The sequence below is a fragment of the Daucus carota genome, chromosome 3 (genome assembly GCF_001625215.2).
Source record: "Daucus carota subsp. sativus chromosome 3, DH1 v3.0, whole genome shotgun sequence".
Classification (NCBI taxonomy): domain Eukaryota; kingdom Viridiplantae; phylum Streptophyta; class Magnoliopsida; order Apiales; family Apiaceae; genus Daucus; species Daucus carota.
In genome coordinates, this window is record NC_030383.2 from 10882136 (window position 1) to 10898250 (window position 16115).

General features: G+C 32.1%; 3 protein-coding genes across 4 annotated transcripts; 1 reads left to right on the plus strand and 2 right to left on the minus strand.

Annotated features, from left to right (window-relative positions):
• Nucleotides 1-6881: 6881 nt before the first annotated feature.
• On the plus strand, nucleotides 6882-13989 carry LOC108211226 (F-box/kelch-repeat protein At3g06240-like). Of its 2 annotated transcripts, none has more exons than XR_010290637.1 (2): nucleotides 6882-7830; nucleotides 13854-13989. XR_010290637.1 is itself a non-coding variant. In XM_017382765.2 (2 exons), exon 2 carries the CDS (start codon nucleotides 11342-11344, stop codon nucleotides 12293-12295), a length of 954 nt encoding a protein of 317 aa, XP_017238254.1. In that variant the 5' UTR covers nucleotides 6882-7830; nucleotides 11250-11341; the 3' UTR covers nucleotides 12296-12467. The 2 variants fall into 2 exon arrangements, 1 of the variants encoding a protein (XP_017238254.1); XM_017382765.2 differs by lacking the exon at nucleotides 13854-13989 and adding an exon at nucleotides 11250-12467.
• On the minus strand, nucleotides 8280-9746 carry LOC108211225 (receptor like protein 29). Its single transcript, XM_064090928.1, has one exon. The coding sequence runs from the start codon at nucleotides 9744-9746 to the stop codon at nucleotides 8388-8390; it is 1359 nt and encodes a 452-aa protein (XP_063946998.1). The 3' UTR covers nucleotides 8280-8387.
• LOC108211227 (HVA22-like protein f) lies at nucleotides 13953-15078 on the minus strand. The gene is made up of 5 exons (XM_017382766.2): nucleotides 14941-15078; nucleotides 14805-14831; nucleotides 14564-14686; nucleotides 14233-14479; nucleotides 13953-14098 (listed from the first exon to the last, which is right to left on the minus strand). The coding sequence occupies exons 1-5, from the start codon at nucleotides 14985-14987 to the stop codon at nucleotides 14072-14074; spliced, it is 471 nt and encodes a 156-aa protein (XP_017238255.1). The 5' UTR covers nucleotides 14988-15078; the 3' UTR covers nucleotides 13953-14071.
• Between the last annotated feature and the right edge of the window lie 1037 nt (nucleotides 15079-16115).

The following is a 16115-nucleotide window of genomic DNA, read 5'->3' on the forward strand; positions in this document are numbered from 1 at the left end:
TATAATTTACACGAACGTATATAATAGAATCAAAGATAGAATCACTAATTCAGTCATATTATCATAGATTTTAAAGATTCAGTGACCATATGTTTCCGGTATCATGCATATATTGCAAAATCTGACAAGAATCACCAATCTTGCATATTCAGTCATAGAATCACATAGACATTTGTATATACAGATTCATCCTAATTCATTAGATTGATGCCCTAACATCATGTAATGTCACTAAAGTAATAGTATATTTGAGCTCTAAAAAGTATTACCTTAATCAATTCGGCAATTAGCTTTGATTCTTCAATTTATGCTTTGAAGATTTGATTTTTGTTTCGATCCTTTGATTTATACTTCGATTCTTCGATTATGAGCTTGAAATCTTCAAAAACGAGCTTCGTTGAATGACAGTAATGGAGTTATAAGGTCCGGGGTTGCCATGTACATATGTATGTAGATGTGTATGTATAGCCGTAGCTTTTAAATCTTTTAATCAGGTGCGTTCAAAAATCAACGGTGATGATGGATGTTCTCTTGTGTTCTGTATTTAAACTGTTCTTTCTAGAGTGCAACCCTATATATATATATATATATATATATATATATATATATATATATATATATATATATATATATATATATAGGGTTGCACTCCACACAGAACACTTTAGAAAAAGAACAACACAGAACACCATCATAACACTTTTTCTTTCATAAAAAATGATTTGTTATGATTATAATTACATAGTTAAGCACTAACTAAACTTAATATATAAAATCTAACATCCAAATCTATCCAAATTATTAATATGAAATATTATAGAATCCATAACAGAATCCAAAACAGAATCCAGAATAGAATCATGTATATATTCTTTACATGATTAATATCACATAGAATCATGTTATTTTTAATCCATAATTGTTGTTAAACATGCTAGATACTATTATTATTCATAATAAATGGTTAATTAGCTTAAAGTTAGAATTTAATTCAAGTTTTAGATGAGATTCTATGTTCGATTCCAAAGTGTTCTTCTTTCAAGGGTGTTCTGTCTATATATATATATATATATATATATATATATATATATATATATATATGAGTGAGGTTCCAGAGAAAACCTAACTACCAAGAAACCCGAGGAAACTCATTAGATGTCGTTGATTAATCGTATGCAATATATTTATTACCTTTTAAAAGTTCAATCAAAATATATGCAAATTTAATATGAACAGGGTCAATCTCGGAAAGAATCTTCTTGAAGATATTTACATATCTTTTAATTTTGGTATTTCCTACTTTTTAACCTGCCAATCAAATAATCTTTTATTATATCACAATCACAGATTTTATAACCGATTCATCATGATAATTCATCAAATCTATTAAAGATTTTATGAGAGACACAACAACAAACCTAAAACTTACGATTAAAGCTATAAAATAAACATTTCGATTATTTTTCAAAATAGTTGATAAAGCTATAAAAAGTGATCATTAAAATTTTTTATTATTCGTCAAGTAGACTTATATTAACGTGACCATTTCGAAAAATCTCAATTTTTTAAATAATAAATTCTCAAATAATTCGATATTAAAACAACACTTTGTGGAATCTCTAATATAAAAACTTTTTAAATGAATGTATTAAAGAATCTTAATTTTTACTCTGTTAAGTATAAATTATTGAATATATATTTCAAGAAATATAATTAATAGAACGATATGAGTGAAAAACTTTAATTCTGAAATATATATTTCATCAAAAGAATCTACATAAAAATATGCTTCAAAACACCTAATGGAATCTGGTTATATTTTATTAATACGACTATAAACACATAAAAGAATCCAATTACATTTGAATGACATTTATCATATACGTTATATTAATAAAAAAAATTCCTCACCTCTAGTTAAATAAGAGAAAACTTGATCGGATTCCACTGAGTGATTTCTTGCATGTGAAAAATATAATTCATATCAATGAGTATCAAGACTATTAAGTTTAAAATTTTTTATATGTATTTTAAGAAAAACAAGTAATAGAACAATATGAGTGAAACACTTTTATTTTTAAATATAATATTTCATCAAAAGAACATAAAAATATGCATCAAAACATTTAATGGAATCTGGTTATGTTTTATTAATATGAATATAAACACATAAAAGAATCCAATTACATTTGAATGACATTTATCATATACGTTATATTATTAAAGGAAATGCCTCTCCTCTAGTTAAATAAGAGAAACTTGATCGGATTCCACCGAGTGATTTCTTGCATGTGAAGAATATAATTCATATCAATGATATTAAGACTATTAAATTGAAAATTTTTTAAATTTATTTTCAGAAAAACAATTAATAGAACAATATGAATGAAAGACTTTAATGTTTAAATATAATATTTCATCAAAAGAATCTGCATAAATATATGCATCAAAACACTTAATGGAATCTAGTTATATCTTATTAATATGAATATAAACACATAAAAGAATCCAATTACATTTGAATGACATTTATCATATACGTTATAATAATGAAAGAAATGTCTCTCTTCTAGTTAAATAAGAGAAAACTTGATCGGATTCCACTGAGTGATTTCTTGCATGGGAAGAATATAATTCATATCAATTAGTATTAAGACTATTAAGTTTAAAATTTTCGATATTTATTTTTAGAAAAACAATTAATAGAACAATATGAGTGAAAGACTTTATTGTTTAAATATAATATTTCATCAATCTGCATAAAAATATGCATCAAAACACTTAATGGAATCGTGTTATATTTTATTATTATGAATATAAACACCTAAAAGAATCCTATTACATCTGAACGACATTTATCATATACGTTATATTAATAAAATAAATGCCTCTCCTCTAGTTAAATAAGAGAAAACTTGATTGGATTCCACTGAGTGATTTCTTGCATATGAAAAATATAATTCATATCAATGAGTATTAAGACTATTAAGTTTAAAATTTTTTATATTTATTTTCAGAAAAAACAATTAATAGAATTGTATGAGTTAAAGGCTTTAATTTTTAAATATAATATTTCATCAAATAATCTGCATAAAAATATGCATAAAAACACTAACTGGAATCTGGTTATATTTTACTACTATGAATATAAACACTTAAAGGAATCCAATTACATTTAAATGACATTTATCATATATGTTATATTAATAAAACTTAAATACCTCTTCTCTAGTTATATGAAAAAATATTTGCTCGGATTCCGCCGAGTAATTTCTTAAGCATGACAATAACTATGTAAATATCTTATCTAAAGGTTATATTTTATTATTATGAATATAAACACTTAAAGGAATCCAATTACATTTAAATGACATTTATCATATATGTTATATTAATAAAACTTGAATACCTCTCCTCTAGTTAAATGAGAAAATATTTGCTCGGATTCCGCTGAGTAATTTCTTACGCATGACAATAACTATGTAAATATCTTATCTAAAGGTTCTTTAGAATAAGATCTTAAATAATAAATATCTAAAGATTCTCTAAGATATTTATTATTATTATTATTATTATTATTATTATTATTAAATATTTGTGGCACCAAGATTCTTTTAAAATTTGATATTTTTCTTGTATAAACTATTTACCGTATGATATTATTTTGACTCTAATAATATTTTTAATAATTATTATTTTGAAGAATCTGAAACCAATTAATATAAAAGAATACTAATACAAAAATTATAATATTATCTAAAGGAACACTTTAAGAAACAACCTACGTCAAAAATTCATAAATAAAAAATAAATACTGAAATAATGTTATTAAAGCTTTTCTATTTCTCAAGGTGAATCTCTGAAAATTTGAAATTTGAAATTCGAATGGAATATACACTAAATGTTCTTACTGATTAATGAGATATGAATAATATAAAAAAGGAAATCAATTAATTGCATATCTTATTATTTATGTCAGTCAAATAATGTTTATATCTTAATATTTAAATCCGTATATGGGAGCCTGATTTTTGAAGTATGGATTATGCGTGAATATTGAAGTAAAATCTTAGACAAATCTTTTTGGACAAGGAAATGTACTGATTGAATGCATTAAATACATGTACTGATTGAATGCATTAAATGTATGTAGAAGATTACTATATTATCCTTTTTAAATTGGATTTGATTGATATTTTAATAAATATTATGATTATAAGATGAACGGTGATTAAGTGGGTTTCTCGGTTTTCTTGATAAGCTGAATTTTCTTAGGATCTTCCTCCTATATATATATATATATATATATATAATTAGTTCATCTAGCACTACTATTTGATGACAAAAAATATGATAGATATCCAATAATAATTTAAAAATAATATTTAAGAAAGTGTGAGGAAAATGAGATAGGACAAATAATAATTAAAATGTAATTAAATTAATGAGTAATAAGAGTGAAAATGGGTGTCATGCTTAAAGAGGGAAGAATAAAAATATGATTAAAATCGGGAAGAAAAAAAATAGTTGAATAATATATGAGTAAGATAGGAGAAAGAGAATGAATACGAAGGCAAGAGGAGAAGAGAATAAAATAATAATTATGCTTAAAGAAAGATGTGGAAAAGGAAAAATCAATATGATTTAAGTAAAAGGAGGAGAGAAAAGAGTAAAATTTGAGGGGAGAAATGCTTGCAAAAATATTATTTAATATAAAATATAGATAGATAAACCATGCAATGATGTTGTTGTCGAAGATAATTGATTCAACAGTTTATGTAGTTACCTTTCCTTAGGATCCTACGCGTCAGTTGACCCTCTTAAAATTTTGTTATTAATCTTATATTTTTGCATTATGTATATATTTAAATTGATTTTAATAAAATTTTGTAAAAATAATTAGTTTTGCACTAACTTTTTAAGTGAAAAAGAAGTATAATAACTAGTATTGTACTAGTTTTTCCGAGTAAAGAAGAATATTAGATTTTGAGAAAAACATCTAACTATCAGTATTATAGATAATATTGTGCAACGGTAAACAAATCATGATATGAATATCAAAATTTTGTTTTTTATGTTATCATTTTGGTATTAAGATTCTGATCAAACTATACATGACTTATTTATCGTCAAGATTCTGATCAAAATGGACATGACTTATTCTGAATGTCAAGATTCTAATCAAAGTGGACATGGCAGGCAATGCACGTGCAACGCGAACCTCAACCCCAGGGCTGGCAACCCCAGGGCTGGGGTTTAACAGAGTGCACGCGAACCTCAACCCCAGGGCCGGGGTTTAACAGAGTGCACGCGAACCTCAAACCCAGGGCTGGGGTTTAACAGAGTGCTTGAGTTTCAACTTGCTTTAGGGGGACATGATGAGGTAATTGAATTTGCGATTTAGTATAAGATCCGGGAGAGTATTAGAAATTACTCGAAACTGAATATTTGTGATATAAGTGTGTTAGCTCGAATACTAGATACATGTCTGTCAATTGAATACCTGTGAAGTCAGTTGTGATATAAGTGTGTATGAATATCTTGCCTTAACCTTGTGCCTCTGTTATCGTTGTCTTTTAGAATATAAATCTGCTGGATGTTGAATTCGGAAACCCTACTCTACCTTGCCTAAGAGTTCAAGAAGTGTGCCGGAAGCCACTTGAAGTGTCTCTGAAAAGAAGTGATGTAACGAGCAACCAATTCTCCATAAGTTCAGTTTTTTTCCATCAGTCCACTCTTAAGCTGTAATGATAATCTAGTAACAATCCCCACTATTCGTGTGTATGTCGAGGCCGGAGTCCCAACCATTCTAAGGCTTGACAGAGACACACACTTTCACAACTTTACTAACTTTACTTGCGACGATGATTCGTGGCATCAGTTGTGCAGTGCAGACAACTTGAGAGATGGTGACAAAGTGGCCTTAGAGTTCTTTACCAGAAACAATGATGTTGTGCAACTATGACTTGCGATTGTGGTCATGCAAAGAAGGCGCTACAGGAGCATCGCAAGAATGTAAAAACTTGAAGAATCTGGATCGTTGGAGTTCTTTTTTTTACATAGTCTCTAATTGTTTTGTATATAATATGTATTTATTACTTTTAGTTAAGTGTTATCCAAATACAAATAACTAAAACAAAAACTAACATACAAAATCTCTACTAAATGACATCACCAATACCATCTATATCATCACCACTCTGATATTCACCCTCTCTCAATTTACCCGGGCTTTCTAGGACCTCATCAAAATTCGTGGCATGTTGAAAGGCTCCAGACAATCTAAGAATCCAAATATGAAAACATGACCTCGTCGTCCTGATCCCACTAAACTTCCATCCTCTTTATTTACATAAGACCGAATTCGTTCGATTTCTAAAAAAGATTACTAATCCTTAATTTTTCGAGAAATCCTTCATCATCCGTTGTGATTGTATTTATTATTTATTTTAATCATTTATATTGAAATAGGATGAAGGGTCGTTGAGAATGGACTCTGTCGATTGTCCACTCTAAATCGCTAGTCCAGTCTACATGACCAATTGGCTTCTCATAAATAATTCTAAAGATTCAAATGACTAAATAGTCTGAATGATCTTGTTTGTTTTTTTTTTTTTTAAGATGAATGATCTTATTTGTTAAGATAAATTTCATTCAGCTGTACTAAGAAGTAAAGAAATGGCCCCTGAATCAGCCAGCGATATTAGCCCAAAAAAGAATTTGACAGAAGTTTCGGTTGAACACGCCTTGTGAATTGAGCAAATAATCCATATCTGAGAGTTATTTGAAATTTACTTGCAAGCAACAACTACCGCCTAATTGAAATATATAGATACTTTTCTCAGTTCCATTGCAGAATTTTCTCTGGATCAAAAATTAAAATGTGCAGTGCAGAGTTGAACAGAAATAGGGTATTTGAAAACTTTAATTACACGTTGGTCGCTATAGCACTTTGATGATGTTCAAGGTGGAGACATGTCCCCCTGCCCACGTGAGCCTCTGCAACTTTATTTCATCTTGTCATTGCATGCCTAGTCCTTCCTGATTTCCTGTTTAGTGTGTGCTCTTCCTCAGAATCAACCGACCTTGAACAAGAACCGACATAATCATCTTCTTTTATTACGTCCTTTGATATTTGTTGTGAAAGTTTTCATCCAAAATCTACGAGGCCTTTGATTCATACTTAATGAGTCCGGTTAACCAGTACCCCTTGAGATCCGCATTTCATTTGCCTCATTCTGATACCCTCGTTCTCGTACAACTCATTCCCATCAACTATTTAAATGCACCCATAATCTTTCTAAACTGAATATTTTCACATTTACATTTGGAAGACATGATGATGATTCTATATATTGCAAGATTTGCAAAATGCAGATACAGTAGATGCATAAATCATAATGTTTTGTGATATATCTGCAGGACTCTAGTCTCTAGCTAGCTAACATGAGCGGGCCCTGGCCTATATGTCTGCCTATACCATACGAAATACTACACAAAAACCTGCAATAAAACTTGAAAGCTAAGCATGAATGGATTGAGGGGTAAAGTTGAAAGAGGTGCTGTGAAATAACAGTGGTACATATTCAATTATTCAGGTAAAGTGGAAAGGGTGATTGAATGTGAGTCTGAAATGTGGGATCCAATGGTTCAGTCTCTTCAAGAAATAAGTGTCCTTGTCTTCAATTTTCTGAAGACCTTGTTTCTTCATGTGGTGCAGTACTTTCAGCTACCAAAACTCCCACTGCTTTCCATTCATTTTCTGACTCTAATGCACTAACTGCTGTTTCAAACACTCACCTGGCCCCCGTTGAGGTTGTCAAACACAAGGTACTCTGTTGTACCACAGTATTCTATTTTATCTCGCAATTTTGAATTAAGTGCATGATTGTTTTGAACTTCGACTTAATATTGCTTTCATGGTACAACTGTGTCATGAAAGTCGAGTAATCGTTATTGTTATGATGATCAGTTACAGAAATTTAAATCCTCTATCGTCTATGCACTTGAACACTTGGTATACAACTAAACTAATATCAGCACCTATGCGAAATTACATGGAAATTGTAGTTGTCAGGCATCCTATCTTGTATTTGTGTATTAGAACATTATAGGAGTATAGGAAGAACAAGAAGGATGCTGAATGTGCATGTGTAAATGTTGCCCCAGTTGTAGCCTTTTAGGTGCAGATGTTAAATTCTCTAGACCTAGTCCCCTACCATAATCGACAAAGACAACACCTCAGCTTGCTGCTCCCTCCTATTAGAAAGCACTTAAAAGAATCAAATAATAAGCTCATATATAATGATGAAAATGCTGGAATAGAAGTGAAGTAAAATACATAGAGACAGTCAAGAAGTAGAATCTGAAATTTTAAAAAAAATTATTTAGTGCAAATACAAAAGAAAGAACACATTAAGAAGAAAGAATAACTTGGTGCACCCAAGTGAGGGAGCTTCAGAATGCTTCAATGGCTTGATCAAAGAAGTGGTTTTATTGTTTCCACAAATATTGACTCCAATTCTCTTGACACCATATGCTTCAGCTGGACTCATACACAACCCTGGATTGCCACTAAGATCCAAGTTCTTCCCTAACCTCTGAAGGAAAGTTGATGTAAAAGGTACCTGACCACCTAAAAAGTTTCTACTTAGATTCAAGTGATATATATGAGACAGATTGCCAAAACTAACCGGTATGTCGCCGGTTAATCGGTTGTTTTGAAGTGATAGAGTGCTCAAATTTAAGAGCTGTGAGAAGGTTGCTGGTATTGTGCCAGAATACCCAGAATTAGCAAGCCTAAGCTCTTGTAGTTTATGTAACTGACCAAACTCTTCCGATAGTGGTATAAACATTGGATTATCATCCATAATGAAGTACTGTAAATTTTGCAACTTTGCTAAGCCTTTAGGCATATTTCCCTTTAATCTGTTGTTGCTCAAAGCCAAGAAAACTAGGGAAATGAGCTTTTCAATGCTGTTAGGTAGGCTTCCTGCAAGTAAGTTTGAGCTCAAGTCGAGCTTTTGAAGCATAGACAGTTTGCCAATTGTGTCCGGTATCTGTTTGGTGAGTGAATTATAGCTGAAATCAAGAACTACAAGGTTTGTCAGACCGCCCAACTGGTTTGGTATTATCCCAGACAAGAAGTTGTAGCTCAAATCAAGATGCTCCAGAGAAGTTAATTCACAAATTTGTTTTGGAATTGGCCCAGTGAGGCGATTTTGTGACAATGTTAGGATTTGAAGAGACTTTAAGGATGATATTTGAGGTGGAATTGGGCCAATTATGGCTAGATTAGAACGCAAGCTGAGCTGTTGTAGTTTTGACTTGAAGAGCTTGAATTGTGAGATGGTGAGCATGGTTTTGGTATGAGTGAAACATTTGGTGAAGAAAGCAGCTTGAAGATACGGAAGATCAAATATTTGTGAAGGAAATGTGGATCTGATCTTGCATTTTGGATTTGGTGGTGATCCAAAGTCAAGTCTAGTGACATGAAGGTGACTGTCATTCCCAGGTTTGCATTCAATTCCCATCCAGGATGAGCCAGACTTACAAGGATTTGGATAGGTGATTCTCCAGGGTTTATCAGAAGACATGCTTTCCATGATCTTGAACAGAATCTCTAGTTCAGCTGGATCCATGCTGTTTGGCTGCAGATTTTTCTTTTGATGTTGTTGATTGGTGGAAGATATGGAAAGAAATGAGATGAAGAGCAGGAGGAGTGGGAGTGCAAGTGAACAATGCATTGTGAGGTTTGAAATTGGTAAGTTGCAGTAAACAGCAGCTAGGAACTGATTTAGAATTGCGATTTTATTTTATTAACATTTGAATTTTGTGTGAGAGTTTGGAAGCTATAATTGACATGGGGTCATAACATTGAGTGACAGGATGAAGCCAAAATGTACCATAATTACAAAAGATTGAAAACCTTTTTCATAGAAACAGGGGGAAAAGAATTGGCAAGAAAAATACAGGTCAGGTTTTTACTTTGTTTGACAACATAAAAATTGCAACATTCAAGTTATACAATAAGAGGAAAGATATGGTGATTCTCCAGGGTTTATCAGAAGACATGCTTTCTTCAGAATTTAAACTATTTTCGTATAATCATTATCCAATTATTTTAGTTATACAAGATTAAACAGCCAAAATAACTACAATAATGCCAAAACGTTATACCTCTCCCTTGACGGGCTCGTGAGTCGTGATAATTCCAGAAAACGTAAGACTCGATCATATCTAGTCCCCCTTCCTTAGCTTTCTGAATAATCTGAGGCCACAGCACCACAATATATCTCTACAAATTAGTTCACACTTCACACACAAATATGAAGTGTGGAAACAAATAAATTCTGAAATCATTTGGCTCTCCTGTCAAACGTAATATCCTATTCCTACTAGTTGCAGACATAAATTCTAAATTGCTTATGAAAGAAAAGGTTTGTGACAATTTTACAATTGGAGAATCAATTTTAGTCTAACTATGTGAGGGCAAAAGTACTTCTGCACTAAAAAATAACTGAACCAAAAACCTCTATTTCTAGTAAAATGTAACACGCAGGACACAAACTCAAAATCTATCACATATTGTTCATCAACCTAAATAAATTCAAGGGACCTAACAGAGGAACCCTAAAATCTACCTTAAGCAAAAATAAATAATGTAACTAAAACACTGAATCGACACATATCATCATAATAAATTTAAATCTTCATACACAATCAATCATTATAGAATTATTTAATAACTATAATCATTATAGAATTATGAAGACTTTGATTGGTTAGTATTTTATATTTATTATTATACTAGAGTAAAGTTCTATATTGATTAGGATTTTATTATTAAAAACTTCAATATAAGCAGGCCAATAAGGTTGCCCATTTGTTAGCTCGGGAGCCTTGTATGGTGAATTGCTCAAAGTTGTTTAGGTCTCCTCCATTTTCTGTGTTGGAGATGTTAAGGATTGATTCCTCTTTGATTTAATACAAAAACCTCCTTTTCAAAAAAAAAAAAAAAAACTTCAATAGTTGTTAAGATTTTATAATTTTTTTTTGAAAGAAGATTTTATAATTATTACTCTACATAAATAGACTTCTATTGTGGTAATCAGATGCACACTTTTTTTCGTTAGAAAACATGGGTATCAAAAGATGTTGCTATATTTCATCGTCCCTTCCGCCAGAAATTATTGAGTGGGAGATGCTAACTCGCCTTCCTGTAAAATCACTTATGATATTTAAATCAGTGTGTAAATCCTGGAATTTGCTGATCTCGAACAACCCTGATTTCATCGAGTCTCATCTTCATCTTAATTCCAACAAGGACTCTCTGATTCTTATGAGTGTTGAAAGGAAAAAGTTTATAGAAACTTATGATGACTCTCTATTTCAAGGGTCCACTAGGATCATCGGCTCCGTTCATGGTTTAGTGTGTTTTTATAATTGGCACTGTGATTTCGAAGGAATACAATTTGTGATATGGAATCCTGCTACCAAACAGTGCTTGGCCTATATCCCACCTCTCCCTAGTCGATATGAGGAGAGAGAGCATGATGGCTTGATTGATGACTGTTTTGGATTTGGTTTTGATTCCGTTGCCAATGATTTTAAAGTCATGTACTTTATTACCATTGAAGAACAACCATTAGAAGGTGAAATCTATTCGTGCAAACATCGGTGTTGGAAGAAGATCACCCCCTCCAACTTCCTTTTCCGTGGTTATGTGCCTCCCGAGACACTGCAAGTTAGTTTCCGTGGTTCCCCTTATTGGCTGAATAGACAACCTAATGGAAATATTTCACGTCTCGCTGTGATCTGGTTTGATGTAGGAAACGAGATCTTTAGGATGTTGCCTGAAGTTGGTTCAGTTGACAGAAAACAAGAAAAGAGGTGTGTTCTAATGAATTTCAGGGATTCTATTGCTGTCATGGTCTATGATTGGATATTATTCTTAACTGAACCGGTTGATGTATATGTCTTCAACGAGAGATGCAGTGTTTGGAGTAAGATGTCTATTGGACCGGTTATTGGTAAAGAACCATCTATATTCCCCTGGGGACAACATCTGTTTCAATGTTTTGAAAATGGTGATATTTTATTTTTGTGTTCCGGTCTGGAGCTATGCAGCGTCAATCTCCACACTCATGCAATCAAGAGTATAGGAAAGGAAGCAAAATTAAGCTGTGTTTTCCATTGCTGCGCTTACTCGGAGAGTCTAGTATTCCTCGAGGGAATGGAGGACTTCAAGGAAAAAGAAGACCAAGTTGGAATTTTCTTTCTTAATAAAGCTTGAAACCCCGGCTTGTTAATCTGTTTATTTTGATGGAATGTGATTGTGCATTTGACAACCAAATTTTCTTTGCTGTTGTTTATATGTTTGTTTATTTATCTGTATGAGACTGTGTGTGTGAGATAGGAGACTCTGATGTTTTTCCTAATATATTTTGCGTAGAGAGTTCTCTTAATTTCATCTCCATTTGTCTTGCATAAAGGCGACAGAGTTGGCTGACCTGCAAAAAACATACCTAGCTCAGATGCGCAAAAGCTAGTATCTGTATAAAGATGTGCATGCACCAAAAAGAACTACTTTCTGATGTAAATTCTCTTTGCTATGCATAGAACAAGTCAAGAGACAGAATCTAACTGGATTATCCAACTTTAACCTTTTGAAAAGGTCACAATGGTTGAACCATACTTAGGTGCGCGATTCAGACTAATATATGGAACTTAAAGTATGTTTCTTTCAGCAGCACAAGTATAACACACTACATACTACAGAACTAAACAGACAGTGAATATGGAACATAGAAGACTGTAATAATGCTCTCTCTGTTCATTTAACTGTATTTGATCAATTATTATTTTGGATACATGTTCTGCCACTATGACTTGCAGAAAGATCTTTGCAGCGCTGCATTTCTGCTTGGAATTTTAGCATTATCTTATCTACAGCATATCGATCATGTCCAAGTAACAGGAACCTTATTTGTCCAAATATAAATGAAATGGTTTAATATTGACGATTGATTCTGAAGAATTAAGATGCAATCAGCCTCAGGCGCAAACATATAAGTGTAACTGTAAATGATAGTATTGCTCAAGCTATCGGCAAAAGGAGGCCATGACTACGCATGTAGTTTTTTGTTGCGTTTTCTGCAAGTCAAATAGCACAATTCTAAATCCTGTAATCCATCCCTGTTTAAGGAATCTATCACACGAATTTTCCTTTGTTTTATACAATAAGAGGAAAGATATGTAACAGTTGTGTTTCAGAAACTGTTTCCCAGTCCATATTTGATTAACAACACTAACAACCAGAACTCAGACAGACAAAGTTCCACTAATTAACCAAAATCAGCATGGGCTCAAAAATTCAATAAATTTCATCTGTTTCCAAAATTTCCGAGGTTTTGGCAGTGGATAGCACTTCCATGATTCCGCCTCTGATTAACACATTTCTTAGGCTGATAACTTTCTTCTCTGTTGCTAGTTGCTTCTACTAGAAATACAATTGCTATTTGAACTTCTTATTTTAAAGAGAAGAGACATGTCATCATAGTGTAGCATGATTATATCTATATGAGTTTCCCCCCATCCTATCCAGATACTAACAAACACAATGCAAATCTAGTCGCTGGTTGGAGCTAATGATGATGTTTCAATAGGCCTTCTGCAATCACAAAATCCTTTTTTGAAGGTTTTGCTTGAGAAATTAAAGGAAGCAGCTATAGATTGCTAGTTTTTGTCTTGTACCTCGCTTAAATCAAATTCAAAGAAATTCAGTTATTTAATCACTTGTTTTGCATTTGAGTACTGTATAAGATAACTATTAATTTCTTGAAAAATTGCAGGATCCACTAGATTTTATTTTCATTGCATTAATAAACATGAAGACCATGGTGGATAGCTCTGTCAACTGGTCCAAGGCTCCAGGATACATTTTATCGAAATTCACAGAACAAACTGTAAGTTTTTGTAATTTTTAGTGATGATTTGAATTACATGGTAGAAAAAAGAGTCCATCCATATATATGTTTCTGTACACAAGATACGCATAATATAGTCCGTCTCAGTGCTTCTTTGCTTCTTTCTCAGCCTGCAACCAACACGGTATAAAGAATCATTACCATTGTAGCATGCACGATGTCACACCTAAAGACTTGAAATTGCATATATCTATGGACACACATGGATACATAGAGCACACATGATATGATAACTTTTACATACCGCTTTGACAACCCGATCAAAGGCCTCGGGTCCATATTTCTCAATGTAACGTTCAACGGACTTTCTTGCATCAAGGCTCATCATCTGCAGAACTTTCCTCTGACCTTCTGGATGTGATGAGCTAACATAGCCCCCAATTTTAACGTACTTCCTTACAAAATTCTCATAAATGTAAGCCGCGCCATTGAACATTGGTAGCACCAGCCACATGCAAAACACTAGCTTCATGTATGGCCAAAATGGTAGCCTGCATTTCAACATGGAAAACAATTACTGGAATTTTCTTGCTATAAGTTTGTTAAAGAGTAATTTAACTAGTTAATTAATGTACCATTGAAGAACTCTCCAGCAAGAGAGCTCGAAGAGGGTTATCAAGGAATACAAAACCCAATACGTGAGCCACTGTTGATCATCAAGTGTCGAAGGACTCTCTATTGCTCGCATTGATGCATACCTATATACATATAAAATATTACACCATATCATATGAATTATGCCTGTAGATAAATAGTTCTACGTAATTTGATTAGTTTATTTAGTTATGTGTCATAGCCTCTAGTAAAGCCACTTACAGAGGAAAAAGAAGCATCATCCCAGGCCTGCAAGTGTGTCAAACAAAAAGCAAAAGGTGTCAGTTAGTTGCATGCAATGCTAACAAAACTGACGAACAAACGTTAAACATATGATTGCCATAAGTGAGCCAAGTACCCAACAAGTGTATCCAGATGTCTGGCTAATGCTCCAAGAACTCCCATCCTGAAAGTAACTGAATGTTTGATATCTCCGTTTTACAGTAGATGATGCGCAGTGAGTAATGCGGAATAAAATGTTGTTGATGATGAATTGGTGTTCTGAGAGTTAAGTAGATATAGAAATTGGAATAAGCTGAGGTTAATGAAAGGGAGAAAAGAATCTAAGCTACCTTTCTTGCTGCAAAGTCACAAGTCTACCTTTCTTGCTGCAAAGATAAAAGAGAAGAAGTAATTACAAGGCAAAAGAATTACTAAACCACATGCACAAGGTAAGATCACTGTTATATTAATTTGCTTAGCTGTTAAATCCTGCTCTCTGTTGCAAATTGTACTATTCTTTCTTGTTCCATTTCTACTAATGCATTTTGTTTCATTTGTACTAATGCAACACAACAACAGTCAGTAGCATTCTATTACACCTTTACTGAGATTGGATTTGTGATAGAACCTTACAAACATGACTTGCATTAATAGACCCAAATAAGTTGATAATAATATAAAGATACGATCTTTTAACATAAAATAATTAAAAACACTGAGACAGCATTTGCCATATTAGTTAGACATATTTTTTAGTTAAACAAAAATTTTGCACAACAAATTTCTTATCACAAATAAAGTATGTGTGATTCAATTCTATTCTAATTGTTTCTAAATCTAGTGACAAAATGAATAACTGATTTAATTAATTGATACTCAGGTCATCATATTAAAACTTTAATACAATAACAAATAAATTCTTTTTAAAATATTAATCTATTATAATAAATTCATCAAATCTTTTGATACCAGTAACGATATTTATAAAAGTTTGATTAAAATAAAAAAAACTAATGTCTTTTTCAAATTATAGATGTCCAGGACATGAAAACAAGTGGGGGCAAAAAACTTAAAATCCACATTTTAACGATTAAAATTAATTAAAATGTCAAAAATTAGAACATATTCGAAAAGTTTAAATGCTCAAAAAGAGGCTTTGGATGTTTAAGTTTTCTTCAAAATCCCTGTGCATCACCCACCACCATGTTCAACAACATGATATACAGAATAATGCTCAAAACCATTTTCGCTAAAAATAAATATATTAATTAACAAAAAAAAAAGGGTTAATAATCAAGTGAGTCACCAGAG

What these genes read in the sequence shown, in the direction of transcription:
- LOC108211227 (XM_017382766.2), bottom strand. Translation starts at nt 14,987, where the DNA reads ATGGGAGTTCTTGGAGCATTAGCCAGACATCTGGATACACTTGTTGG. An exon ending in CATCTGGATACACTTGTTGG is followed by an intron (nt 14,832 to 14,940) that starts GTACTTGGCTCA and finishes ACACACTTGCAG; the next exon opens with GCCTGGGATGATGCTTCTTT. An exon ending in TGCTGGAGAGTTCTTCAATG is followed by an intron (nt 14,480 to 14,563) that starts GTACATTAATTA and finishes GTTGAAATGCAG; the next exon opens with GCTACCATTTTGGCCATACA.
- LOC108211225 (XM_064090928.1), bottom strand. Translation starts at nt 9,746, where the DNA reads ATGCATTGTTCACTTGCACTCCCACTCCTCCTGCTCTTCATCTCATTT.
- LOC108211226 (XM_017382765.2), top strand. Translation starts at nt 11,342, where the DNA reads ATGAGTGTTGAAAGGAAAAAGTTTATAGAAACTTATGATGACTCTCTA.